The sequence below is a fragment of the Hyla sarda genome, chromosome 1 (assembly GCF_029499605.1).
Source record: "Hyla sarda isolate aHylSar1 chromosome 1, aHylSar1.hap1, whole genome shotgun sequence".
Taxonomy (NCBI): Eukaryota; Metazoa; Chordata; class Amphibia; order Anura; family Hylidae; genus Hyla; species Hyla sarda.
Genome location: NC_079189.1, coordinates 614,082,245 through 614,107,426, shown reverse-complemented (window position 1 = coordinate 614,107,426; position 25,182 = coordinate 614,082,245). Strand labels below are relative to the sequence as shown.

Below are 25,182 nucleotides of genomic sequence, written 5' to 3'. Positions count from 1 at the left end.
TTATATCCTGCCTGGTATATCTGTTAGTATGCTGTATCCTGCCTGGTATATCTGTTAATATGTTATATCCTGCCTGGTATATCTGTAAGTATGCTGTATCCTGCCTGGTATATCTGTTAGTATGCTATATCCTGCCTGGTATATCTGTTAGTATGCTGTATCCTGCCTGGTATATCTGTTAGTATGTTGTATCCTGCCTGGTATATCTGTTAGTATGCTGTATCCTGCCTGGTATATCTGTTAGTATGCTGTATCCTGCCTGGTATATCTGTTAGTATGCTGTATCCTGCCTGGTATATCTGTTAGTATGCTGTATCCTGCCTGGTATATCTGTTAATATGATAGGTACAACAGGTGCGGCACAGCTCACTCGATCGCCCCTCCCGCTCACGGACCGGACCGGACCTCAGTCCATATAATAGTAGAAAGAAATGGAATTGTCCAGAGCAGGATGTCAAGCAATGCAATATTTATTCAGCGGTAACTGTGGGTGATGACAAGGTGACGCGTTTCAGCTGCACTCAGCAGCCTTAGTCATACAAAACAATAGTGCAAATGGCTTGCTTATATGGGGGTGAAAAAGTTGGGTCCGCCCTGATGGGAGTATTCACAGGGCTTAACCCATTATTCACCTCCATCCAGCAAGTATAGTACATATAGTAAAAAACGCACATATAATGTGAACAATAGTCAACATATAAAAACGCTTGAATTACAAGCAATGATGTAGAAAAAGACATACGTTAGTACTAAAAATACAAGAACAAATTACAAAATGTCAGATAACATATATACATGTGCGATCCCAAAATGGAAAAGGAAAAAAGGGAGAATTTCCAAAGTAGAAAAATCTATATAAAAATTACCCTATATAATATCATATGAATCTAAATGAATTCAAGTAACCTATATGGCTGTATATACTACCATAGGACATGAAAAACATAATTTAAAAAAAATTTTGTTTCTTTTTTATGTTTTTTATATTCCAATTATATAGTAGGATCGCAAATGGATATACGGACTAATATGGAACAATAGAATTGTCTCAAACATATCCCCACATGTGATATAAATATTGTTTAATACTCAGTTATATATATGCTATTAATTATCAATTGTCATATGTGCGGGAAATGATTGTGGGAAAAAGAATTTATTTATATATAAAAATGAAATTCCCCCCAAACTCCAAGGAAAACCAAAAATATCTAGTTTTATACACGAACAACAGCAAATCAGTAATGGAGAATGGCATCTTGTCTCAAGTTTAAGCCAAGGGGACACCTAGTTTGAAGTTTGATGATCCAGAAGACTTCTCTATCCAATAATTTTTGCTTGATATTGCCTCCTCTAATATTATTGGTGACCCTCTCAATCCCCTGAAGGCTGAGACCAGAAAAATCACCCTCATGCTTTTCGGCAAAATGCTTACTAACCATGGAAAGATGTCGGGTCTGGAAATGGGGGATGTCCGACAGGTGTTTTCTGGTCCTAGCCTTCAAAGGATTGGAGGTGCACCCCACATACTGTAATTGGCAGATGTTACATGTCATTAAATAAACCACATGACTCGTGTTGCAATTAATGTATTCTGACATACCAAATGTTTCTCCAGTTACTGTGGACATAAAGGTTTTGGAATTCTTCATGATTTTACAACAAATACACTTTAGATGTCCACATTTGAAATTGCCCTTGGTATTCAGCCAGGTTGGTTTCTTAATCTCACCAGAAATGAACAAGCTCGGGGAAACACATTGGCCAATGGTTTTGGCCCTCCGTGACACAAATTTATACCCATGTTCAAAAATTTTTATATATTGGCTATCATTAGCTACCATTGGTAAATATTTCTCAATTATTTTACATATTGGTTTGAAATCTTGGCTATAATTTGTGGAAAAAACAAGGGGTTTTGCTTCACTATTATTTTTAGGAACTTGGGATAAGGGCTTTTTAATGCCATATACCAAGTCAGACCTATTTTTTCTCCTAGCAATGTCCTTGGCTCGGTTCAATGACCAAGTCTGATAACCTCTTTGACTCAGCCTCACTGATATATCTTCCGCTTCCTTTTCAAACAGCTCCAATGTGGAGTTATTCCTCCTGGCTCTAATCATTTCTCCTACCGGGAGATTCTTGACCACATGTGGTGGGTGGCACGATGCTGCCTGCAGAATCGAATTGGTAGCCAATTCTTTACGGTATGTAGAAGTGGTGACCCTATAGTTCAAAGGATCACCCCTCAATGTCAGATCCAAAAAACTAACCTCATGTTCCTCACTATGAAGTGTGAATCTGAGGTTACAAGGATTCTGATTGAGGTACAGGCCAAACTGCTGCATGGTCGGCATAGACGACCCCCCGATAAACAGGAGGTCGTCTATATACCGACCATACCACAGGATGTGCTCCCCAAATGGATTGTCATGTGAGAAAAGAAAATTTCTTTCCCACCAACACATGTATATGTTTGCCAATGAAGGCGAGAATTTAGCACCCATAGATGCTCCGGTGATCTGCAGAAAATAATCTCCATCAAACATAAAAAAATTGTGGGTAAGTAAATATTCCACCACCAAAATAATGAAATTCTGCAGGTCACCGGAGTATGGGGCATAAATGGACAAAAACCATCTCAGGGCAATCAGTGCCTCCTTGTGGGGAATCACGGAATATAGAGCGGTGACGTCAGCTGTTATCCATCTCATCCCGGGTTCCCACCGGATGTTGTCCATGGCAACCAGGACATCCCTGGTGTCTTGGAGGAAACCCGGGATGAGAGGGACCAACGGCTGAAGTCTAGAATCGACCCACTCACAGAGTCTCTCATTGAGAGAGCCAATCCCCGCTACAATAGGACGCATCTGGGGAGGAAATGTGTTCTTATGGATTTTAGGGAGCGAATGAAAAATTGCCATGACGGGATTAGTTATTTTAATATAATCTGCCTCCTTAGACGTGAAATGGCCATCTTTTACTCCCAAATCTACCAGATTGTATAATACCAATTTGAATTGTGGTGTTGGATTCATTTTTAATATTCTGTATGTATTTATATCCGACAAAATATCCATATTAAGTTTTCTATATAATTTAGAATCCAATACCACAACCCCTCCACCTTTGTCCGCTCCACGAATCACTATATCTCTGGTTTCAGACAATTCTTTCAGGGCCACTTTTTCACCTTTTGTTAAATTATGTTTCATTATTGTGACATTTTGAGATAATTTGTATAAATCCCTTTCCACTAAGTTCTGAAACTGTTCCAATACAGGTGTGCGGGACATGATGGGATAAAATTCGGGGTTGGGGGTAGGGAAGGAAGGTTCTATATGTTTTCTGGATGTGGTCAATTGTTGTAATTCCGAGAGAGTGGAGAGGTCCCGGAAAGAGAATCCCTCCACTCTGTCGGATACACCCCCATGAGTGGGATGCTGGGGTGCTATGAGGGAAACATCATGATCGACAATTGGTACAGATATGAATGCTGTATTCGAATCAAAAAAGTAATCAGAAAAATCATAGTCACCCGTGCCCAGATTCCCACTACCTCCCGCCTCCCCCTCCCTCCCCAAGTCCAGCACAAGTTCCTGAGTGGATCTCTGATCCTGAATCTTGGCAAAATGTTTTCGCACCGTAATGGAGCGGACAAAACGATTAACATCCAACATGGTTCTGTAGAAATCGAAAGAGCATGATGGAGAAAAAGATAATCCTTTAGAAAGTACCTTTAATTGCGGCTCAGACAGGATCCACGCAGAGAGGTTGAAGACCGGAATGCATGTTAGGTCGGTTTGACTTGATGTCTTCGGGTTCTCTTTACGGCCGCGATGCTTGCGGCCCCGGCATCATTTTTTGCAGACTTTGCTTTACGGGACTGAGGATCTGTTAATATGCTATATCCTGCCTGGTATATCTGTTAGTATGCTATATCCTGCCTGGTATATCTGTTAGTATACTATATCCTGCCTGATATATCTGTTAGTATACTGTATCCTGCCTGGTATATCTGTTAGTATACTATATCCTGCCTGGTATATCTGTTAGTATGCTATATCCTGCCTGGTATATCTGTTAGTATACTATATCCTGCCTGATATATCTGTTAGTATACTGTATCCTGCCTGGTATATCTGTTAGTATACTATATCCTGCCTGGTATATCTGTTAGTATGCTATATCCTGCCTGGTATATCTGTTAGTATGTTATATCCTGCCTGGTATATCTTTTAGTATGCTGTATCCTGCCTGGTATATCTGTTAGTATGCTATATCCTGCCTGGTATATCTGTTAGTATGCTGTATCCTGCCTGGTATATCTGTTAGTATGCTATATCCTGCCTGGTATATCTGTTAGTATGCTATATCCTGCCTGGTATATCTGTTAGTATGTTGTATCCTGCCTGGTATATCTGTTAGTATGTTGTATCCTGCCTGGTATATCTGTTAGTATGCTGTATCCTGCCTGGTATATCTGTTAGTATGTTATATCCTGCCTGGTATATCTTTTAGTATGCTGTATCCTGCCTGGTATATCTGTTAGTATGCTATATCCTGCCTGGTATATCTGTTAGTATGCTGTATCCTGCCTGGTATATCTGTTAGTATGCTATATCCTGCCTGGTATATCTGTTAGTATGCTATATCCTGCCTGGTATATCTGTTAGTATGTTGTATCCTGCCTGGTATATCTGTTAGTATGTTGTATCCTGCCTGGTATATCTGTTAGTATGCTGTATCCTGCCTGGTATATCTGTTAGTATGTTATATCCTGCCTGGTATATCTGTTAGTATGCTGTATCCTGCCTGGTATCTGTTAGTATGCTGTATCCTGGCTGGTATATCTGTTAGTATGCTATATCCTGCCTGGTATATCTGTTAGTATGCTATATCCTGCCTGGTATATCTGTTAGTATGTTGTATCCTGCCTGGTATATCTGTTAGTATGTTATATCCTGCCTGGTATATCTGTTAGTATGCTGTATCCTGCCTGGTATATCTGTTAGTATGCTGTATCCTGCCTGGTATATCTGTTAGTATACTGTATCCTGTCTGGTATATATGTTAGTATGCTGTATCCTGCCTGGTATATCTGTTAGTATACTGTATCCTGCCTGGTATATCTGTTAGTATGCTATATTCTGCCTGGTATATCTGTTAGTATGTTGTATCCTGCCTGGTATATCTGTTAGTATGCTGTATCCTGCCTGGTATATCTGTTAGTATGCTGTATCCTGCCTGGTATATCTGTTAGTATACTGTATCCTGCCTGGTATATATGTTAGTATGCTGTATCCTGCCTGGTATCTGTTAGTATGCTGTATCCTGGCTGGTATATCTGTTAGTATGCTATATCCTGCCTGGTATATCTGTTAGTATGTTATATCCTGCCTGGTATATCTGTTAGTATGTTATATCCTGCCTGGTATATCTGTTAGTATACTGTATCCTGCCTGGTATATCTGTTAGTATACTGTATCCTGCCTGGTATATCTGTTAGTATACTGTATCCTGCCTGGTATATCTGTTAGTATGCTATATCCTGCCTGGTATATCTGTTAGTATGTTATATCCTGCCTGGTATATCTGTTAGTATGTTATATCCTGCCTGGTATATCTGTTAGTATACTGTATCCTGCCTGGTATATCTGTTAGTATACTGTATCCTGCCTGGTATATCTGTTAGTATACTGTATCCTGCCTGGTATATCTGTTAGTATACTGTATCCTGCCTGGTATATCTGTTAGTATACTATATCCTGCCTGGTATATCTGTTAGTATGCTGTATCCTGCCTGGTATATCTGTTAGTATACTATATCCTGCCTGGTATATCTGTTAGTATGCTGTATCCTGCCTGGTATATCTGTTAGTATGTTATATCCTGCCTGGTACATCTGTTAGTATGCTGTATCCTGCCTGGTATATCTGTTAGTATACTGTATCCTGCCTGGTATATCTGTTAGTATGTTGTATCCTGCCTGGTATATCTGTTAGTATGTTGTATCCTGCCTGGTATATCTGTTAGTATGCTGTATCCTGCCTGGTATATCTGTTAGTATACTGTATCCTGCCTGGTATATATGTTAGTATGCTGTATCCTGCCTGGTATCTGTTAGTATGCTGTATCCTGCCTGGTATATCTGTTAGTATACTGTATCCTGCCTGGTATATCTGTTAGTATGCTATATCCTGCCTGGTATATCTGTTAGTATGTTATATCCTGCCTGGTATATCTGTTAGTATGTTGTATCCTGCCTGGTATATCTGTTAGTATGTTATATCCTGCCTGGTATATCTGTTAGTATACTGTATCCTGCCTGGTACATCTGTTAGTATGCTGTATCCTGCCTGGTATATCTGTTAGTATGTTGTATCCTGCCTGGTATATCTGTTAGTATGTTATATCCTGCCTGGTACATCTGTTAGTATACTATATCCTGCGTGGTATATCTGTTAGTATGCTGTATCCTGCCTGGTATATCTGTTAGTATACTGTATCCTGCCTGGTATATCTGTTAGTATGCTATATCCTGCCTGGTATATCTGTTAGTATGTTATATCCTGCCTGGTATATCTGTTAGTATGTTGTATCCTGCCTGGTATATCTGTTAGTATGTTATATCCTGCCTGGTATATCTGTTAGTATACTGTATCCTGCCTGGTACATCTGTTAGTATGCTGTATCCTGCCTGGTATATCTGTTAGTATGTTGTATCCTGCCTGGTATATCTGTTAGTATGCTGTATCCTGCCTGGTATATCTGTTAGTATGTTATATCCTGCCTGGTATATCTGTTAGTATGTTATACCCTTCCTGGTATATCTCTGTTAGTATGTTATATCCTGCCTGGTACATCTGTTAGTATACTATATCCTGCGTGGTATATCTGTTAGTATGCTATATCCTGCCTGGTATATCTGTTAGTATGTTGTATCCTGCCTGGTACATCTGTTAGTATGCTGTATCCTGCCTGGTATATCTGTTAGTATACTGTATCCTGCCTGGTATATCTGTTAGTATGCTATATCCTGCCTGGTATATCTGTTAGTATGCTGTATCCTGCCTGGTACATCTGTTAGTATGCTATATCCTGCCTGGTATATCTGTTAGTATGCTATATCCTGCCTGGTATATCTGTTAGTATGCTATATCCTGCCTGGTATATCTGTTAGTATGTTGTATCCTGCCTGGTATATCTGTTAGTATGCTGTATCCTGCCTGGTATATCTGTTAGTATGCTGTATCCTGCCTGGTATATCTGTTAGTATGTTATATCCTGCCTGGTATATCTTTTAGTATGCTGTATCCTGCCTGGTATATCTGTTAGTATGCTATATCCTGCCTGGTATATCTGTTAGTATGCTGTATCCTGCCTGGTATATCTGTTAGTATGCTATATCCTGCCTGGTATATCTGTTAGTATGCTATATCCTGCCTGGTATATCTGTTAGTATGTTGTATCCTGCCTGGTATATCTGTTAGTATGTTGTATCCTGCCTGGTATATCTGTTAGTATGCTGTATCCTGCCTGGTATATCTGTTAGTATGTTATATCCTGCCTGGTATATCTGTTAGTATGCTGTATCCTGCCTGGTATCTGTTAGTATGCTGTATCCTGGCTGGTATATCTGTTAGTATGCTATATCCTGCCTGGTATATCTGTTAGTATGCTATATCCTGCCTGGTATATCTGTTAGTATGTTGTATCCTGCCTGGTATATCTGTTAGTATGTTATATCCTGCCTGGTATATCTGTTAGTATGCTGTATCCTGCCTGGTATATCTGTTAGTATGCTGTATCCTGCCTGGTATATCTGTTAGTATACTGTATCCTGTCTGGTATATATGTTAGTATGCTGTATCCTGCCTGGTATATCTGTTAGTATGCTATATCCTGTCTGGTATATCTGTTAGTATGCTATATTCTGCCTGGTATATCTGTTAGTATGTTGTATCCTGCCTGGTATATCTGTTAGTATGCTGTATCCTGCCTGGTATATCTGTTAGTATGCTGTATCCTGCCTGGTATATCTGTTAGTATACTGTATCCTGCCTGGTATATATGTTAGTATGCTGTATCCTGCCTGGTATCTGTTAGTATGCTGTATCCTGGCTGGTATATCTGTTAGTATGCTATATCCTGCCTGGTATATCTGTTAGTATGTTATATCCTGCCTGGTATATCTGTTAGTATGTTATATCCTGCCTGGTATATCTGTTAGTATACTGTATCCTGCCTGGTATATCTGTTAGTATACTGTATCCTGCCTGGTATATCTGTTAGTATACTGTATCCTGCCTGGTATATCTGTTAGTATGCTATATCCTGCCTGGTATATCTGTTAGTATGTTATATCCTGCCTGGTATATCTGTTAGTATACTGTATCCTGCCTGGTATATCTGTTAGTATACTGTATCCTGCCTGGTATATCTGTTAGTATACTGTATCCTGCCTGGTATATCTGTTAGTATACTGTATCCTGCCTGGTATATCTGTTAGTATACTATATCCTGCCTGGTATATCTGTTAGTATGCTGTATCCTGCCTGGTATATCTGTTAGTATACTATATCCTGCCTGGTATATCTGTTAGTATGCTGTATCCTGCCTGGTATATCTGTTAGTATGTTATATCCTGCCTGGTACATCTGTTAGTATGCTGTATCCTGCCTGGTATATCTGTTAGTATACTGTATCCTGCCTGGTATATCTGTTAGTATGTTGTATCCTGCCTGGTATATCTGTTAGTATGTTGTATCCTGCCTGGTATATCTGTTAGTATGCTGTATCCTGCCTGGTATATCTGTTAGTATACTGTATCCTGCCTGGTATATATGTTAGTATGCTGTATCCTGCCTGGTATCTGTTAGTATGCTATATCCTGCCTGGTATATCTGTTAGTATGCTATATCCTGCCTGGTATATCTGTTAGTATACTGTATCCTGCCTGGTATATCTGTTAGTATGCTATATCCTGCCTGGTATATCTGTTAGTATGTTATATCCTGCCTGGTATATCTGTTAGTATGTTGTATCCTGCCTGGTATATCTGTTAGTATGTTATATCCTGCCTGGTATATCTGTTAGTATACTGTATCCTGCCTGGTACATCTGTTAGTATGCTGTATCCTGCCTGGTATATCTGTTAGTATACTGTATCCTGCCTGGTATATCTGTTAGTATGTTGTATCCTGCCTGGTATATCTGTTAGTATGTTGTATTCTGCCTGGTATATCTGTTAGTATGTTGTATCCTGCCTGGTATATCTGTTAGTATGTTATATCCTGCCTGGTACATCTGTTAGTATACTATATCCTGCGTGGTATATCTGTTAGTATGCTGTATCCTGCCTGGTATATCTGTTAGTATACTGTATCCTGCCTGGTATATCTGTTAGTATGCTATATCCTGCCTGGTATATCTGTTAGTATGTTATATCCTGCCTGGTATATGTTAGTATGTTGTATCCTGCCTGGTATATCTGTTAGTATGTTATATCCTGCCTGGTATATCTGTTAGTATACTGTATCCTGCCTGGTACATCTGTTAGTATGCTGTATCCTGCCTGGTATATCTGTTAGTATGTTGTATCCTGCCTGGTATATCTGTTAGTATGCTGTATCCTGCCTGGTATATCTGTTAGTATGTTATATCCTGCCTGGTATATCTGTTAGTATGTTATACCCTTCCTGGTATATCTCTGTTAGTATGTTATATCCTGCCTGGTACATCTGTTAGTATACTATATCCTGCGTGGTATATCTGTTAGTATGCTATATCCTGCCTGGTATATCTGTTAGTATGTTGTATCCTGCCTGGTACATCTGTTAGTATGCTGTATCCTGCCTGGTATATCTGTTAGTATACTGTATCCTGCCTGGTATATCTGTTAGTATGCTATATCCTGCCTGGTATATCTGTTAGTATGTTGTATCCTGCCTGGTACATCTGTTAGTATGCTATATCCTGCCTGGTATATCTGTTAGTATGCTATATCCTGCCTGGTATATCTGTTAGTATGTTATATCCTGCCTGGTACATCTGTTAGTATGCTATATCCTGCCTGGTATATCTGTTAGTATGCTGTATCCTGCCTGGTATATCTGTTAGTATACTATATCCTGCCTGGTATATCTGTTAGTATGTTGTATCCTGCCTGGTATATCTGTTAGTATGTTATATCCTGCCTGGTATATCTGTTAGTATACTGTATCCTGCCTGGTATATCTGTTAGTATACTGTATCCTGCCTGGTATATCTGTTAGTATGTTGTATCCTGCCTGGTATATCTGTTAGTATGCTATATCCTGCCTGGTATATCTGTTAGTATGTTGTATCCTGCCTAGTATATCTGTTAGCATACTGTATCCTGCCTGGTATATCTGTTAGTATACTGTATCCTGCCTGGTATATCTGTTAGTATACTGTATCCTGCCTGGTATATCTGTTAGTATGTTATATCCTGCCTGGTATATCTGTTAGTATACTGTATCCTGCCTGGTATATCTGTTAGTATACTGTATCCTGCCTGGTATATCTGTTAGTATACTGTATCCTGCCTGGTATATCTGTTAGTATGTTATATCCTGCCTGGTATATCTGTTAGTATACTATATCCTGCCTGGTATATCTGTTAGTATGCTGTATCCTGCCTGGTATATCTGTTAGTATGCTATATCCTGCCTGGTATATCTGTTAGTATGCTGTATCCTGCCTGGTATATCTGTTAGTATACTATATCCTGCCTGGTATATCTGTTAGTATGCTGTATCCTGCCTGGTATATCTGTTAGTATGCTGTATCCTGCCTGGTATATCTGTTAGTATGCTGTATCCTGCCTGGTATATCTGTTAGTATGCTGTATCCTGCCTGGTATATCTGTTAGTATGCTGTATCCTGCCTGGTATATCTGTTAGTATGTTATATCCTGCCTGGTATATATGTTAGTATGCTGTATCCTGCCTGGTATATCTGTTAGTATGTTGTATCCTGCCTGGTATATCTGTTAGTATGCTGTATCCTGCCTGTTATATCTGTTAGTATGTTATATCCTGCCTGGTATATATGTTAGTATGCTGTATCCTGCCTGGTATATCTGTTAGTATACTGTATCCTGCCTGGTATATCTGTTAGTATGCTATATCCTGCCTGGTATATCTGTTAGTATGCTATATCCTGCCTGCCTGGTAAATCTGCAAACACCCCGGGTACTCCTGCATGGGCAAAGTACCGACCGTTATCGGCTCTGCGGGCAGATACCTTGGGTAATGCCAAGGGGGATGCCGGGAGCATTTGTGGTCCCTTAGTAGCTTCGGCGAAAAGGGACATCGAACCTGGAACCTCACAAGTGCCTTTTGGTCCGGAGGCGAAGGGTAAGGTTTGCGACAGACCGCATCCTTTGTGCATGTTTTTTTTTAGTGTAACACGTTAGCACTTTTTCTTGCACTTTGGGTGATTTGAGAGCACGTTCCTCGGCTATGAAAAAAAAAGATTTTGTGTCTCTAATCTGGTCATGTCCTGGAATTCTTCATCACTGGAATAAGTCCCTTCTCTCTGAGGTGTTTGGGTCTCCAGTAGCAGCTCCCCATGGATTATGCCTGTTGGGTCTTCTCCATGAGGAGCAGTGAATATCACAACCATATATCACACTCTTTTCCTACCATGTAAACTATAGTGATGACATCGCTGGATCGGTGACTACGTTCTAAAAGAAAACTTTTATTATCAATTGGGAACAAGTTTGGAGATGCAGTATATGATATATGTATAAATGTCAGATATCCTATGTACATGGTGAATATATAGATGTCTTATCTGCATCATTTATTGCTCTGAATCATTTCTCACATTCTCAACATTAAAATGGCTTCTGTCCTGTATGCATTTTTTGATATTGAACAAGACTTGATTGCTGAGTAAAACATTTCCCACATTCTGCACATGAAAATGGTTTTGCCCCTGTGTGAGTTGTTTGATATTTAACAAGATTTGATTTGCCAGTAAAACCTTTTCCACATTCTGGACATGAAAATGGCTTCTCCCTTGTGTGAGTTCTTTGATGTTGAACAAGATGTGATTGGTTACTAAAACATTTCCCTCAGTCTGCACATGAAAATGGTTTCTGCCCTGCATGAGTTCTCTGATGTTGAAGATGTGATGTGTCAGTAACACATTTCCTACATTATACGCATGATAATTGCTTACCCCCTCTGTGAGTTCTTTGATGTTGAACAAGATGTGACTGCTGAGTAAAACATTTCCCACACTCTGCACATGAAAATGGCTTCTCTCCTGTGTGAGTTCTTTGATGTTTAACAAGACTTGATTTGACAGTAAAACATTTCCCACATTCTACACATGAATATGGTTTCTCTCCTGTGTGAGTACGTTCATGTTTAACAAGACTTGATTTGACAGTAAAACATTTCCCACATTCTGAACATGAAAATGGCTTCTCCCCTTTGTGAGTTCTTTGGTGTTTAAAAAGACTTGAATACTGAGCAAAACATTGTTGGCATTCTAAACATGAAAATGGCTTCTCCCCTGTGTGAGTTCTTTGATGTTGGACAAGATGTGATAAGTTACTAAAACATTTCCCACACTCTGCACATGAAAATGGCTTCTCCCCTGTGTGAGTTCTTTGATGTTTAACAAGATTTGATTGGTTACAAAAACATTTCCCACACTCTGCACATGAAAATGGCTTCTCCCCTGTGTGAATTCTTTGATGTTGAACAAGATGTGAAAAGTTACTAAAACATTTCCCACACTCTGCACATGAAAATGGCTTCTCCCCTGTGTGAGTTCTTTGATGTTTAACAAGATTTGATTGGTTACTAAAACATTTCCCACACTCTGCACATGAAAATGGCTTCTCCCCTGTGTGAGTTCTTTGATGTTGAACAAGCTGTGAAAAGTTACTAAAACATTTCCCACACTCTGCACATGAAAATGGTTTCTCCCCTGTGTGAGTTCTTTGATGCTGAACAAGATTTGATTGGTTATTAAAACATTTCCCACACTCTGCACATGAAAATGGCTTCTCCCCTGTGTGAGTTCTTTGATGTTTAACAAGATTTGATTTGCCAGTAAAACATTTCCCACATTCTGAACATGAATATTGCATCTTCCTTATACAATCTCTTTGACGTCCAACACCCCTTCTGTGACCTTTATTTTGCTGAACATCCTGTGATGACTGAGAAGACAGGACCTGTATATAAGGATGAGATGAGAGATCTTGGCTGTGAAGGGCTGAGGGTGTATCTGGTATAATGGAATGTTCTTCATATGTATCTTGTGTGATATCATCATCTGCTTTATAATCTGAAGATATAAGATTCTCCTCTGATCTCCTGGTACAAGAATCTGCAGAGAATAAAACAGATTTTAATTTTCAGTATTAACCCCTTAACAACCCAGGAAATTTTAGCTTTTGAATTTTCATTTTTCCTCCTCTCCTAAGAGCCATAACTCTTAATTTTCCATATACAGAGCATTTTGAGAACTTGTTTTTTGCTGGACCGATCATACTTAGTTTTTTTTGTAAAACGGGAAAACAAGGGTGATTTTATTTTTTATTAGGGGAGGGGCTTTTATACAATTACTCTCCATCGAGGACTTTTATAAGTAATCCTTAGATTGCATTCACTGTATAATTCTATACCTATTGCACAGCATTATACAGCAACAAGACTTTCCTCCGCTGCTCCCCCGATGCCTCCAGTATCCCACTCCCACCCTTCGTCGCCCTCAGTGATCTCCTGCCTCAGACGGTGGTCAGATGAGCGGCAGTGTGACGTATTCGGCCCTGACACTAGGGGAAGAGGGGAATATTCAATACACTCACTGATGGCGATGGGTCTGCAGAAATCTTTGTCTGAGCAGGAGCCTAGGTGGTTGGTGGTTGAGGCACAAGAAGCTCAAAAGGCAGAACTGTAGAAGATTAAATAGCCAGGGCCCAGCAGGGAAGGAGCTGGTTAATTAGCTAGTGGCCAGGGAAATGCACTGCTGTGTGGTAATAACAACTGAGGTGTTGTTGTCTGCTGAGAATCAAGTAGTGGTGCGGGGGGAAGGGAGAGAATCCTAGTTATATAATTACATCCATCCTCCAAAGACTATTCTGTTATCTGGTATATGTCTCCATGTTGTGTACAGTGGTCCCTCAACATACGATGGTAATTCGTTCCAAAAGAACCATCGTTGAATCCATCGTATGTTGAGGGATCCGTGCAATAATAATATAGAAAGTTATACTCACGTGTTCCCACCGCTCCAGACCATCACCTCTGTACTGGATCGTCGCTCTCCGTCGCCGCCATCACGTCGCTGCGAACGCCGCGCCTATTGGATGATGGGACGGAGTGCGCAGCGACCTGATGACGACAAAAGAGAGCGACGGCCATGCAGCGGAGCCTGAAGAAGACGGTCCGGAACGTCAAAGACAGGTGAGTGACACTCACCGGACCACACGGGGCACCGTAAACGGCTATCCGGCGGCAGCTGAAGCAGCCTGCGCTGCCAGATAGCCGTTTATGCGATGGCCCCGACATACAAAAGCATCGAATGTTGATGCTGCGTCTGAGAGTGATCGTATGTTGAAATGATCGTATGTCGGGGCCATCGTAGGTCGGGGGATCACTGTTTTCTGTTATCTGGTATACAGTCAAGGCTGTAAATGTTGGCACCCCTGAAATTTTTCAAGAAAATTAAGTATTTCTCACACAAATTCCCTTTGTGTCTATTGGAACTAAACAAAGAAGGGAGGAAAAAAGCAAATTGGACATAATGTCACCAAACTCCAAAAATGGTCTGGACAAAATTATTGGCACCGTTTCATAATTGTGGATAAATAAGATTGTTTCAAACATGTGATGCTCCTTTATACTCACCTGGGGCAAGTAACAGGTGTAGGCAATATAAAAATCACACCTGAAAGCAGATAAAAAGGAGAGAAGTTCACTTAGTCTTTGCATTGTGTGTCTGTGTGCCACACTAAGCTTGGACAACAGAAAGAGGAGAAGAGAACTGTCTGAGGACTTGAGAACCAGAATTGTGGAAAAATATCAACAATCTCAAGGTTATAAGTCCATCTCCAGAGATCTAGATTTGCCTATGTCCACAGTGCACAACATTATCAAGACGTTTGCAACCCATGGCACTGTAGCTAATCTCCCTGGGCGTGGACAGAAGAAAAAATTGATGAAAGGTGTAAATGTAGGATAGTCCGGATGGTGGATAAGCAGCCCCAAACAAGTTCCAAAGATATTGAAGCTGTCCTGCAGGCTCAGGGAGCATCAATGTCGACATTTAAATGAAACGTTATGGCAGAAGACCCAGGAGGACCCCACTATGGAAGAGACCCAGGAGGACCCAACTATGGAGGAGACCCAGGAGGACCCCACTGCTGACACAGAAAACATAAGAAGAAGACAGAAGACATAAAAAAGCAAGACTACATTTTGCCAAAATGAACTTGAGTAACCAAAATCCTTCTGGGAAAACGTATTGTGGACAGATGAGACCAAGATAGAGATTTTTGGTAAAGCAAATCATTCTACTGTTTACCGAAAACGTAATGAGGCCTACAAAGAAAAGAACACAGGACCTACAGTGAAATATGGTGGAGGTCAATGATGTTTTAGGTTGTTTTGCTGCCTCTGGCACTGGGGGCCTTGAATGTGTACAAGACATCATGAAATCTGAGGATTACCAACAGATTTCGGGTTGCACTGTACAGCCCAGTGTCAGAAAGCTGGGTTTGCATCCGAGATCTTGGGTCTTCCAGAAGGACAATGACCCCAAACATACGTCAAAAAGCCTTCCAATATATGAGGGACGTAGTGCATTCTTTGCCCCCGTTTATGGCAGTGATAGATAATTATGGTAGTTATTCTGGCCGGGCTATCAATTGGGATAAGTCTACGATTCTCTCTCTTGATCCCCTTCCCCGCATGCCGGTATTGGATAGGGTGGGTCTCCCTGTGGTATCTCAATTTAAATACCTGGGTGTAGTGGTCTCAGTGAATCCTTTTGATTACCTATCTCTGAACCTCATCCCCTTGCTTGATCGTAATTCTGGTAAAGTGGCCGTGTGGTGGAAGTTGCCTCTCTCTATGATACTCATGCCTCAATTCTTATACATTTTGCATAATACCCCTGTTTGGATCCCTATGAAGTTCTTTCTTAGGATTCAGTCTTTATTCAGAGAACTTATATGGAATGGGAGGTCTGTCAGATTGCGGTTGGAGACATTGCAACGTAGTAAGGAGGCCGGTGGTCTTTCTATTCCTAATCCCTGGTTATACTTTTTGGCGTCACAGGTTCAACAGTTGAAGGGGTGGGCTCGGTACGACACTATGGGACGTACTGGTGAATTGGTTTCGAGGAGGCTAGGCAAGGTGACTCCTATTTACCTGTTGGAGATGGCTGCGCAGACCAGGCCACCTGATCCCCCCCCCCCCCCCCCCCCCACTTTTGCTCTTATCCAGAAAGTGTGGACAAAATGTAAGGCTTTGTTGAGATACCCTGTATTTGTTACTTTCTCCCCTCTATGGTTTAATCCTAACTTACCTGAAGTGAGGTTGTTGCCTAGTACTCCTTGGATTACTCGTGGGGTGTTGAATCTATCTCAGTTGTATGATGGGCCGGTGTTGAAATCCTTTGCTCAGCTGCAGGAGGAATTTACTTTACCTCATTCTTATTTCTACCGCTATCTACAGCTGCGACATGCCCTCGAAACGCAGTCTAGGGCGGGGGGCTTCGATATTGGCTCATCGGCTGCTGTACAAAATCTGTTTACTGAATCTTCTACTAAGGATGTGATTTCTGTGTTATATAGGGAGCTCCTCTCCTTCTACCATGAAGCCTATCCATTAACAGTTAAAGCAAAGTGGGCGACTGAGGTGGGTCCCATATCAGATGAGCATTGGGCACAAATTGTATCTATGACCCCGCAGCTGGCCGTTTCTGAGGCCCATAGGGTGTCCCAAATGTTTCTATTGCATAGAGTGTATCGCATTCCTGCATAAAATTGGATTACGGCCGGACTCCTGTTGTCCTCGTTGTTCCATGCCGGACGCTCATCTGCTTCATATGTTTTGGGATTGTGCACATCTCATTCTATTCTGGAGGGGGGTGGGGCAATTGATTAGACGGGTGTATGGTTGCCCATTCACTTTGTCTATTCTAACATGTCTCTTGGGACTGGGACTACTGGAGGGGTTGGATGAGGATAGTGGCTTGTATGTTGGCATTAATAGGATCATTTACCAATCCCATAAACTGATAGCTCAGTATTGGCTGAGACCCTTACCGCCCACTATAGTAGAACTGATTGCCAAGCTGAATCACATCATTAGATTGGAGAGGGGAGTGTATACAAAAAGGAAAGCATTGCGTAAATTAGAATCCATCTGGGGTCCGTGGCTGGATGCCCCCGGAGTACCGTCCACATATTTATGTAGGTCTTCTGTGGAAGTGCTTCTGGGGGGTGATGGGGGCCCTGGCCATTAATAATGTCTGTGTCTTTTTGGCCAACTCTCCTTCCCTCTGTTGCCAATGCATTATATGTACAAGTCTATTGGTGTCCTCCGAGTCTGTCTCCTCATGTAGCCGCTTTGTCCCTGTCCCTGTGTGACTGCTGTACGCCATGAGTTATATTTCCAATGTATGATGTGTTTTATCCTCTCTCCGGACCACCATGTGCTTCCTATTTATGGCTACTGAAGAGAGGACACTGGGTTAGGGGGGGAGGGAGGGACTTTGTTTATTTTTGGGTGGGTGGGTGGGGGGGGAGGGGCTTAGGGGACTGTTGGATTGTTTTGTATGTCTGTATTATAAAAACTTGTTCAATAAAAAATTTCTGATTTAAAAAAAAAAAAAAAGCCTTCGAATATGAGAGACCTGGAGCAGTTTGTAAAGGAAGAGTGGTCCAACATTCCGGCTGAGAGGTGTAAGAAGCTTATTGATGGTTATAGGAAGACACTGATTTCACTTATTTTTTCCAAAGGGTGGACAACCAAATATTAAGTTAAGGGCGCCAATAATTTTGGCTAGCCCAGTGTGACATTATGTCCAATTTGCTTTTTTTAAACATGTGTATAGCAAAACATGTGTTACTGCAATCCTTTTCTGTGAGAAATACTTCATCTTCTCCATGTTGTGTATTGTGTTATCTGGTATATGTCTCCATGTTGTGTATTGTGTTATCTGGTATATATCTCCATGTTGTGTATTGTGTTATCTGGTATATGTCTCCATGTTGTGTATTGTGTTATCTGGTATATATCTCCATGTTGTGTATTGTGTTATCTGGTATATGTCTCCATGTTGTGTATTGTGTTATCTGGTATATGTCTCCATGTTGTGTATTGTGTTATCTGGTATATGTCTCCATGTTGTGTATTGTGTTATCTGGTATATGTCTCCATGTTGTGTATTGTGTTATCTGGTATATATCTCCATGTTGTGTATTGTGTTATCTGGTATATGTCTCCATGTTGTGTATTGTGTTATCTGGTATATGTCTCCATGTTGTGTATTGTGTTATCTGGTATATGTCTCCATGTTGTGTATTGTGTTATCTGGTATATGTCTCCATGTTGTGTATTGTGTTATCTGGTATATGTCTCCATGTTGTGTATTGTGTTATCTGGTATATATCTCCATGTTGTGTATTGTGTTATCTGGTATATGTCTCCATGTTGTGTATTGTATTATCTGGTATATGTCCCCATGTTGTGTATTGTGTTATCTGGTATATGTCTCCATGTTGTGTATTGTGTTATCTGGTATTTGTCTCCATGTTGTGTAATGTGTTATCTGGTATATGTCTCCATGTTGTGTATCGTGTTATCTGGTATATGTCTCCATGTTGTGTATTGTGTTATCTGGTATATGTCTCCATGTTGTGTATTGTGTTATCTGGTATATGTCTCCATGTTGTGTATTGTGTTATCTGGTATATGTCTCCATGTTGTGTATTGTGTTATCTGGTATATGTCTCCATGTTGTGTATTGTGTTATCTGGTATATGTCTCCATGTTGTGTATTGTGTTATCTGGTATATGTCTCCATGTTGTGTATTGTGTTATCTGGTATATGTCTCCATGTTGTGTATTGTGTTATCTGGTATATGTCTCCATGTTGTGTATTGTGTTATCTGGTATATGTCTCCATGTTGTGTATTGTGTTATCTGGTATATGTCTCCATGTTGTGTATTGTGATATCTGGTATATGTCTCCATGTTGTGTATCCTGTTATCTGGTATATATCTCCATGTTGTGTATTGTGTTATCTGGTATATGTCTCCATGTTGTGTACTGTGTTATCTGGTATATGTCTCCATGTTGTGTATTGTGTTATCTGGTATATGTCTCCATGTTGTGTATTGTGTTATCTGATATATGTCTCCATGTTGTGTATTGTGTTATCTGGTATATATGTCTCCATGTTGTGTATTGTGTTATCTGGTATATATGTCTCCATGTTGTGTATTGTGTTATCTGGTATATGTCTCCATGTTGTGTATTGTGTTATCTGGTATATGTCTCCATGTTGTGTATTGTGTTATCTGGTATATGTCTCCATGTTGTGTATTGTGTTATCTGATATATGTCTCCATGTTGTGTATTGTGTTATCTGGTATATGTCTCCATGTTGTGTATCGTGTTATCTGGTATATGTCTCCATGTTGTGTATTGTGTTATCTGGTATATGTCTCCATGTTGTGTATTGTGTTATCTGGTATATATGTCTCCATGTTGTGTATTGTGTTATCTGGTATATGTCTTCATGTTGTGTATTGTGTTATCTGGTATATGTCTCCATGTTGTGTATTGTGTTATCTGGTATATGTCTCCATGTTGTGTATTGTGTTATCTGGTATATGTCTCCATGTTGTGTATTGTGTTATCTAGTATATGTCTCCATGTTGTGTATTGTGTTATCTGGTATATGTCTCCATGTTGTGTATTGTGTTATCTGGTTTATGTCTCCATGTTGTGTATTGTGTTATCTGGTATATATGTCTCCATGTTGTGTATTGTGTTATCTGGTATATATGTCTCCATGTTGTGTATTGTGTTATCTGGTATATGTCTCCATGTTGTGTATTGTGTTATCTGGTATATGTCTCCATGTTGTGTATTGTGTTATCTGGTATATGTCTCCATGTTGTGTATTGTGTTATCTGATATATGTCTCCATGTTGTGTATTGTGTTATCTGGTATATATGTCTCCATGTGGTGTATTGTGTTATCTGGTATATGTCTCCATGTTGTGTATTGTGTTATCTGGTATATGTCTCCATGTTGTGTATTGTGTTATCTGGTATATGTCTCCATGTTGTGTATTGTGTTATCTGGTATATGTCTCCATGTTGTGTATTGTTATCTGGTATATGTCTCCATGTTGTGTATTGTGTTATCTGGTATATGTCTCCATGTTGTGTATTGTGTTATCTGGTATATGTCTCCATGTTGTGTATTGTTATCTGGTATATGTCTCCATGTAGTGTATTGTGTTATCTGGTATATATGTCTCCATGTTGTGTATTGTGTTATCTGGTATATGTCTCCATGTTGTGTATTGTGTTATCTGGTATATGTCTCCATGTTGTGTATTGTGTTATCTGGTATATGTCTCCATGTTGTGTATTGTATTATCTGGTATATGTCTCCATGTTGTGTATTGTGTTATCTGGTATATGTCTCCATGTTGTGTATTGTGTTATCTGGTATATGTCTCCATGTTGTGTATCCTGTTATCTGGTATATATCTCCATGTTGTGTATTGTGTTATCTGGTATATGTCTCCATGTTGTGTACTGTGTTATCTGGTATATGTCTCCATGTTGTGTATTGTGTTATCTGGTATATGTCTCCATGTTGTGTATTGTGTTATCTGATATATGTCTCCATGTTGTGTATTGTGTTATCTGGTATATATGTCTCCATGTTGTGTATTGTGTTATCTGGTATATATGTCTCCATGTTGTGTATTGTGTTATCTGGTATATGTCTCCATGTTGTGTATTGTGTTATCTGGTATATGTCTCCATGTTGTGTATTGTGTTATCTGATATATGTCTCCATGTTGTGTATTGTGTTATCTGGTATATGTCTTCATGTTGTGTATTGTGTTATCTGGTATATGTCTCCATGTTGTGTATTGTGTTATCTGGTATATGTCTCCATGTTGTGTATTGTGTTATCTGATATATGTCTCCATGTTGTGTATTGTGTTATCTGGTATATGTCTTCATGTTGTGTATTGTGTTATCTGGTATATGTCTCCATGTTGTGTATTGTGTTATCTGGTATATGTCTCCATGTTGTGTATTGTGTTATCTGGTACATGTCTCCATGTTGTGTATTGTGTTATCTGGTATATGTCTCCATGTTGTGTACTGTGTTATCTGGTATATGTCTCCATGTTGTGTATTGTGTTATCTGGTATATGTCTCCATGTTGTGTATTGTGTTATCTGGTATATGTCTCCATGTTGTGTATTGTGTTATCTGGTATATGTCTCCATGTTGTGTATTGTGTTATCTAGTATATGTCTCCATGTTGTGTATTGTGTTATCTGGTACATGTCTCCATGTTGTGTATAGTGTTATCTGGTATATGTCTCCATGTTGTGTATTGTGTTATCTGGTATATGTCTCCATGTTGTGTATTGTGTTATCTGGTTTATGTCTCCATGTTGTGTATTGTGTTATCTGATATATGTCTCCATGTTGTGTATTGTGTTATCTGGTATATATGTCTCCATGTTGTGTATTGTGATATCTGGTATATGTCTCCATGTTGTGTATCCTGTTATCTGGTATATATCTCCATGTTGTGTATTGTGTTATCTGGTATATGTCTCCATGTTGTGTATTGTGTTATCTGGTATATGTCTCCATGTTGTGTATTGTGTTATCTGGTATATGTCTCCATGTTGTGTACTGTGTTATCTGGTATATGTCTCCATGTTGTGTATTGTGTTATCTGGTATATGTCTCCATGTCGTGTATTGTGTTATCTGATATATATGTCTCTATGTTGTGTATTGTGTTATCTGGTATATGTCTCCATGTTGTGTATTGTGTTATCTGGTATATGTCTCCATGTTGTGTATTGTGTTATCTGGTATATGTCTCCATGTTGTGTATTGTGTTATCTGGTATATGTCTCCATGTTGTGTATTGTATTATCTGGTATATGTCTCCATGTTGTGTATTGTGTTATCTGGTATATGTCTCCATGTTGTGTATTGTGATATCTGGTATATGTCTCCATGTTGTGTATCCTGTTATCTGGTATATATCTCCATGTTGTGTATTGTGTTATCTGGTATATGTCTCCATGTTGTGTACTGTGTTATCTGGTATATGTCTCCATGTTGTGTATTGTGTTATCTGGTATATGTCTCCATGTTGTGTATTGTGTTATCTGATATATGTCTCCATGTTGTGTATTGTGTTATCTGGTATATATGTCTCCATGTTGTGTATTGTGTTATCTGGTATATATGTCTCCATGTTGTGTATTGTGTTATCTGGTATATGTCTCCATGTTGTGTATTGTGTTATCTGATATATGTCTCCATGTTGTGTATTGTGTTATCTGGTATATGTCTTCATGTTGTGTATTGTGTTATCTGGTATATGTCTCCATGTTGTGTATTGTGTTATCTGGTATATGTCTCCATGTTGTGTACTGTGTTATCTGGTATATGTCTCCATGTTGTGTATTGTGTTATCTGGTATATGTCTCCATGTTGTGTATTGTGTTATCTGGTATATGTCTCCATGTTGTGTATTGTGTTATCTGGTATATGTCTCCATGTTGTGTATTGTGTTATCTGGTACATGTCTCCATGTTGTGTATAGTGTTATCTGGTATATGTCTCCATGTTGTGTATTGTGTTATCTGGTTTATGTCTCCATGTTGTGTATTGTGTTATCTGATATATGTCTCCATGTTGTGTATTGTGTTATCTGGTATATGTCTCCATGTTGTGTATAGTGTTATCTGGTACATGTCTCCATGTTGTGTATTGTGTTATCTGGTATATATGTCTCCATGTTGTGTATTGTGTTATCTGGTATATATGTCTCCATGTTGTGTATTGTGTTATCTGGTATATATGTCTCCATGTTGTGTATTGTGTTATCTGGTATATTTGTCTCCATGTTGTGTATTGTGTTATCTGGTATATTTGTCTCCATGTTGTGTATTGTGTTATCTGGTATATGTCTCCATGTTGTGTATTGTGTTATCTGGTATATGTCTCCATGTTGTGTATTGTGTTATCTGGTATATGTCTCCATGTTGTGTATTGTGTTATCTGGTATATGTCTCCATGTTGTGTATTGTGTTATCTGGTATATGTCACCATGTTGTGTATTGTGTTATCTGGTATATGTCACCATGTTGTGTATTGTGTTATCTGGTATATGTCTCCATGTTGTGTATTGTGTTATCTGGTATATGTCTCCATGTTGTGTATTGTGTTATCTGGTATATGTCTCCATGTTGTGTATTGTGTTATCTGGTACATGTCTCCATGTTGTGTATCGTGTTATCTGGTACATGTCTCCATGTTGTGTATCGTGTTATCTGGTACATGTCTCCATGTTGTGTATTGTGTTATCTGGTATATGTCTCCATGTTGTGTATTGTGTTATCTGGTATATGTCTCCATGTTGTGTATTGTGATATCTGGTATATGTCTCCATGTTGTGTATTGTGTTATCTGGTATATGTCTCCATGTTGTGTATTGTGTTATCTGGTATATGTCTCCATGTTGTGTATTTTGTTATCTGGTATATGTCTCCATGTTGTGTATTGTGTTATCTGGTATATGTCTCCATGTTGTGTATAGTGTTATCTGATATATGTCTCCATGTTGTGTATTTTGTTATCTGGTATATGTCTCCATGTTGTGTATTGTGTTATCTGGTATATGTCTCCATGTTGTGTATTTTGTTATCTGGTATATGTCTCCATGTTGTGTATTGTGTTATCTGGTATATGTCTCCATGTTGTGTATTGTGTTATCTGGTATATGTCTCCATGTTGTGTATTGTGTTATCTGGTATATGTCTCCATGTTGTGTATTGTGTTATCTAGTATATGTCTCCATGTTGTGTATTGTGTTATCTGGTACATGTCTCCATGTTGTGTATAGTGTTATCTGGTATATGTCTCCATGTTGTGTATTGTGTTATCTGGTTTATGTCTCCATGTTGTGTATTGTGTTATCTGGTATATGTCTCCATGTTGTGTATTGTGTTATCTGGTATATGTCTCCATGTTGTGTATTGTGTTATCTGGTACATGTCTCCATGTTGTGTATAGTGTTATCTGGTACATGTCTCCATGTTGTGTATTGTGTTATCTGGTATATATGTCTCCATGTTGTGTATTGTGTTATCTGGTATATATGTCTCCATGTTGTGTATTGTGTTATCTGGTATATATGTCTCCATGTTGTGTATTGTGTTATCTGGTATATATGTCTCCATGTTGTGTATTGTGTTATCTGGTATATGTCTCCATGTTGTGTATTGTGTTATCTGGTATATGTCTCCATGTTGTGTATTGTGTTATCTGGTATATGTCTCCATGTTGTGTATTGTGTTATCTGGTATATGTCTCCATGTTGTGTATTGTGTTATCTGGTATATGTCTCCATGTTGTGTATTGTGTTATCTGGTATATGTCTCCATGTTGTGTATTGTGTTATCTGGTATATGTCTCCATGTTGTGTATTGTGTTATCTGGTATATGTCTCCATGTTGTGTATTGTGTTATCTGGCATATGTCTCCATGTTGTGTATTGTGTTATCTGGCTAATGTCTCCATGTTGTGTATAGTGTTATCTGGTACATGTCTCCATGTTGTGTATTGTGTTATCTGGTATATATGTCTCCATGTTGTGTATTGTGTTATCTGGTATATATGTCTCCATGTTGTGTATTGTGTTATCTGGTATATATGTCTCCATGTTGTGTATTGTGTTATCTGGTATATATGTCTCCATGTTGTGTATTGTGTTATCTGGTATATGTCTCCATGTTGTGTACTGTGTTATCTGGTATATGTCTCCATGTTGTGTATTGTGTTATCTGGTATATGTCTCCATGTTGTGTATAGTGTTATCTGGTATATA

At 39.3% G+C, this 25,182-nt stretch overlaps 1 protein-coding gene across 1 annotated transcript in view; it reads right to left on the bottom strand.

Moving 5' to 3' along the window:
* Positions 1–11,506: 11,506 nt before the first annotated feature.
* Positions 11,507–25,182, bottom strand: part of LOC130297796 (oocyte zinc finger protein XlCOF7.1-like) — a 44,244-nt gene continuing 30,568 nt past the window's right edge. Inside the window, exon 7 of the mRNA XM_056550715.1 lies at positions 11,507–13,380. Coding sequence (XP_056406690.1) covers positions 12,194–13,380 — 1,187 coding nt within the window. The 3' untranslated portion in view covers positions 11,507–12,193. The remainder of the gene's footprint in view (positions 13,381–25,182) is intronic.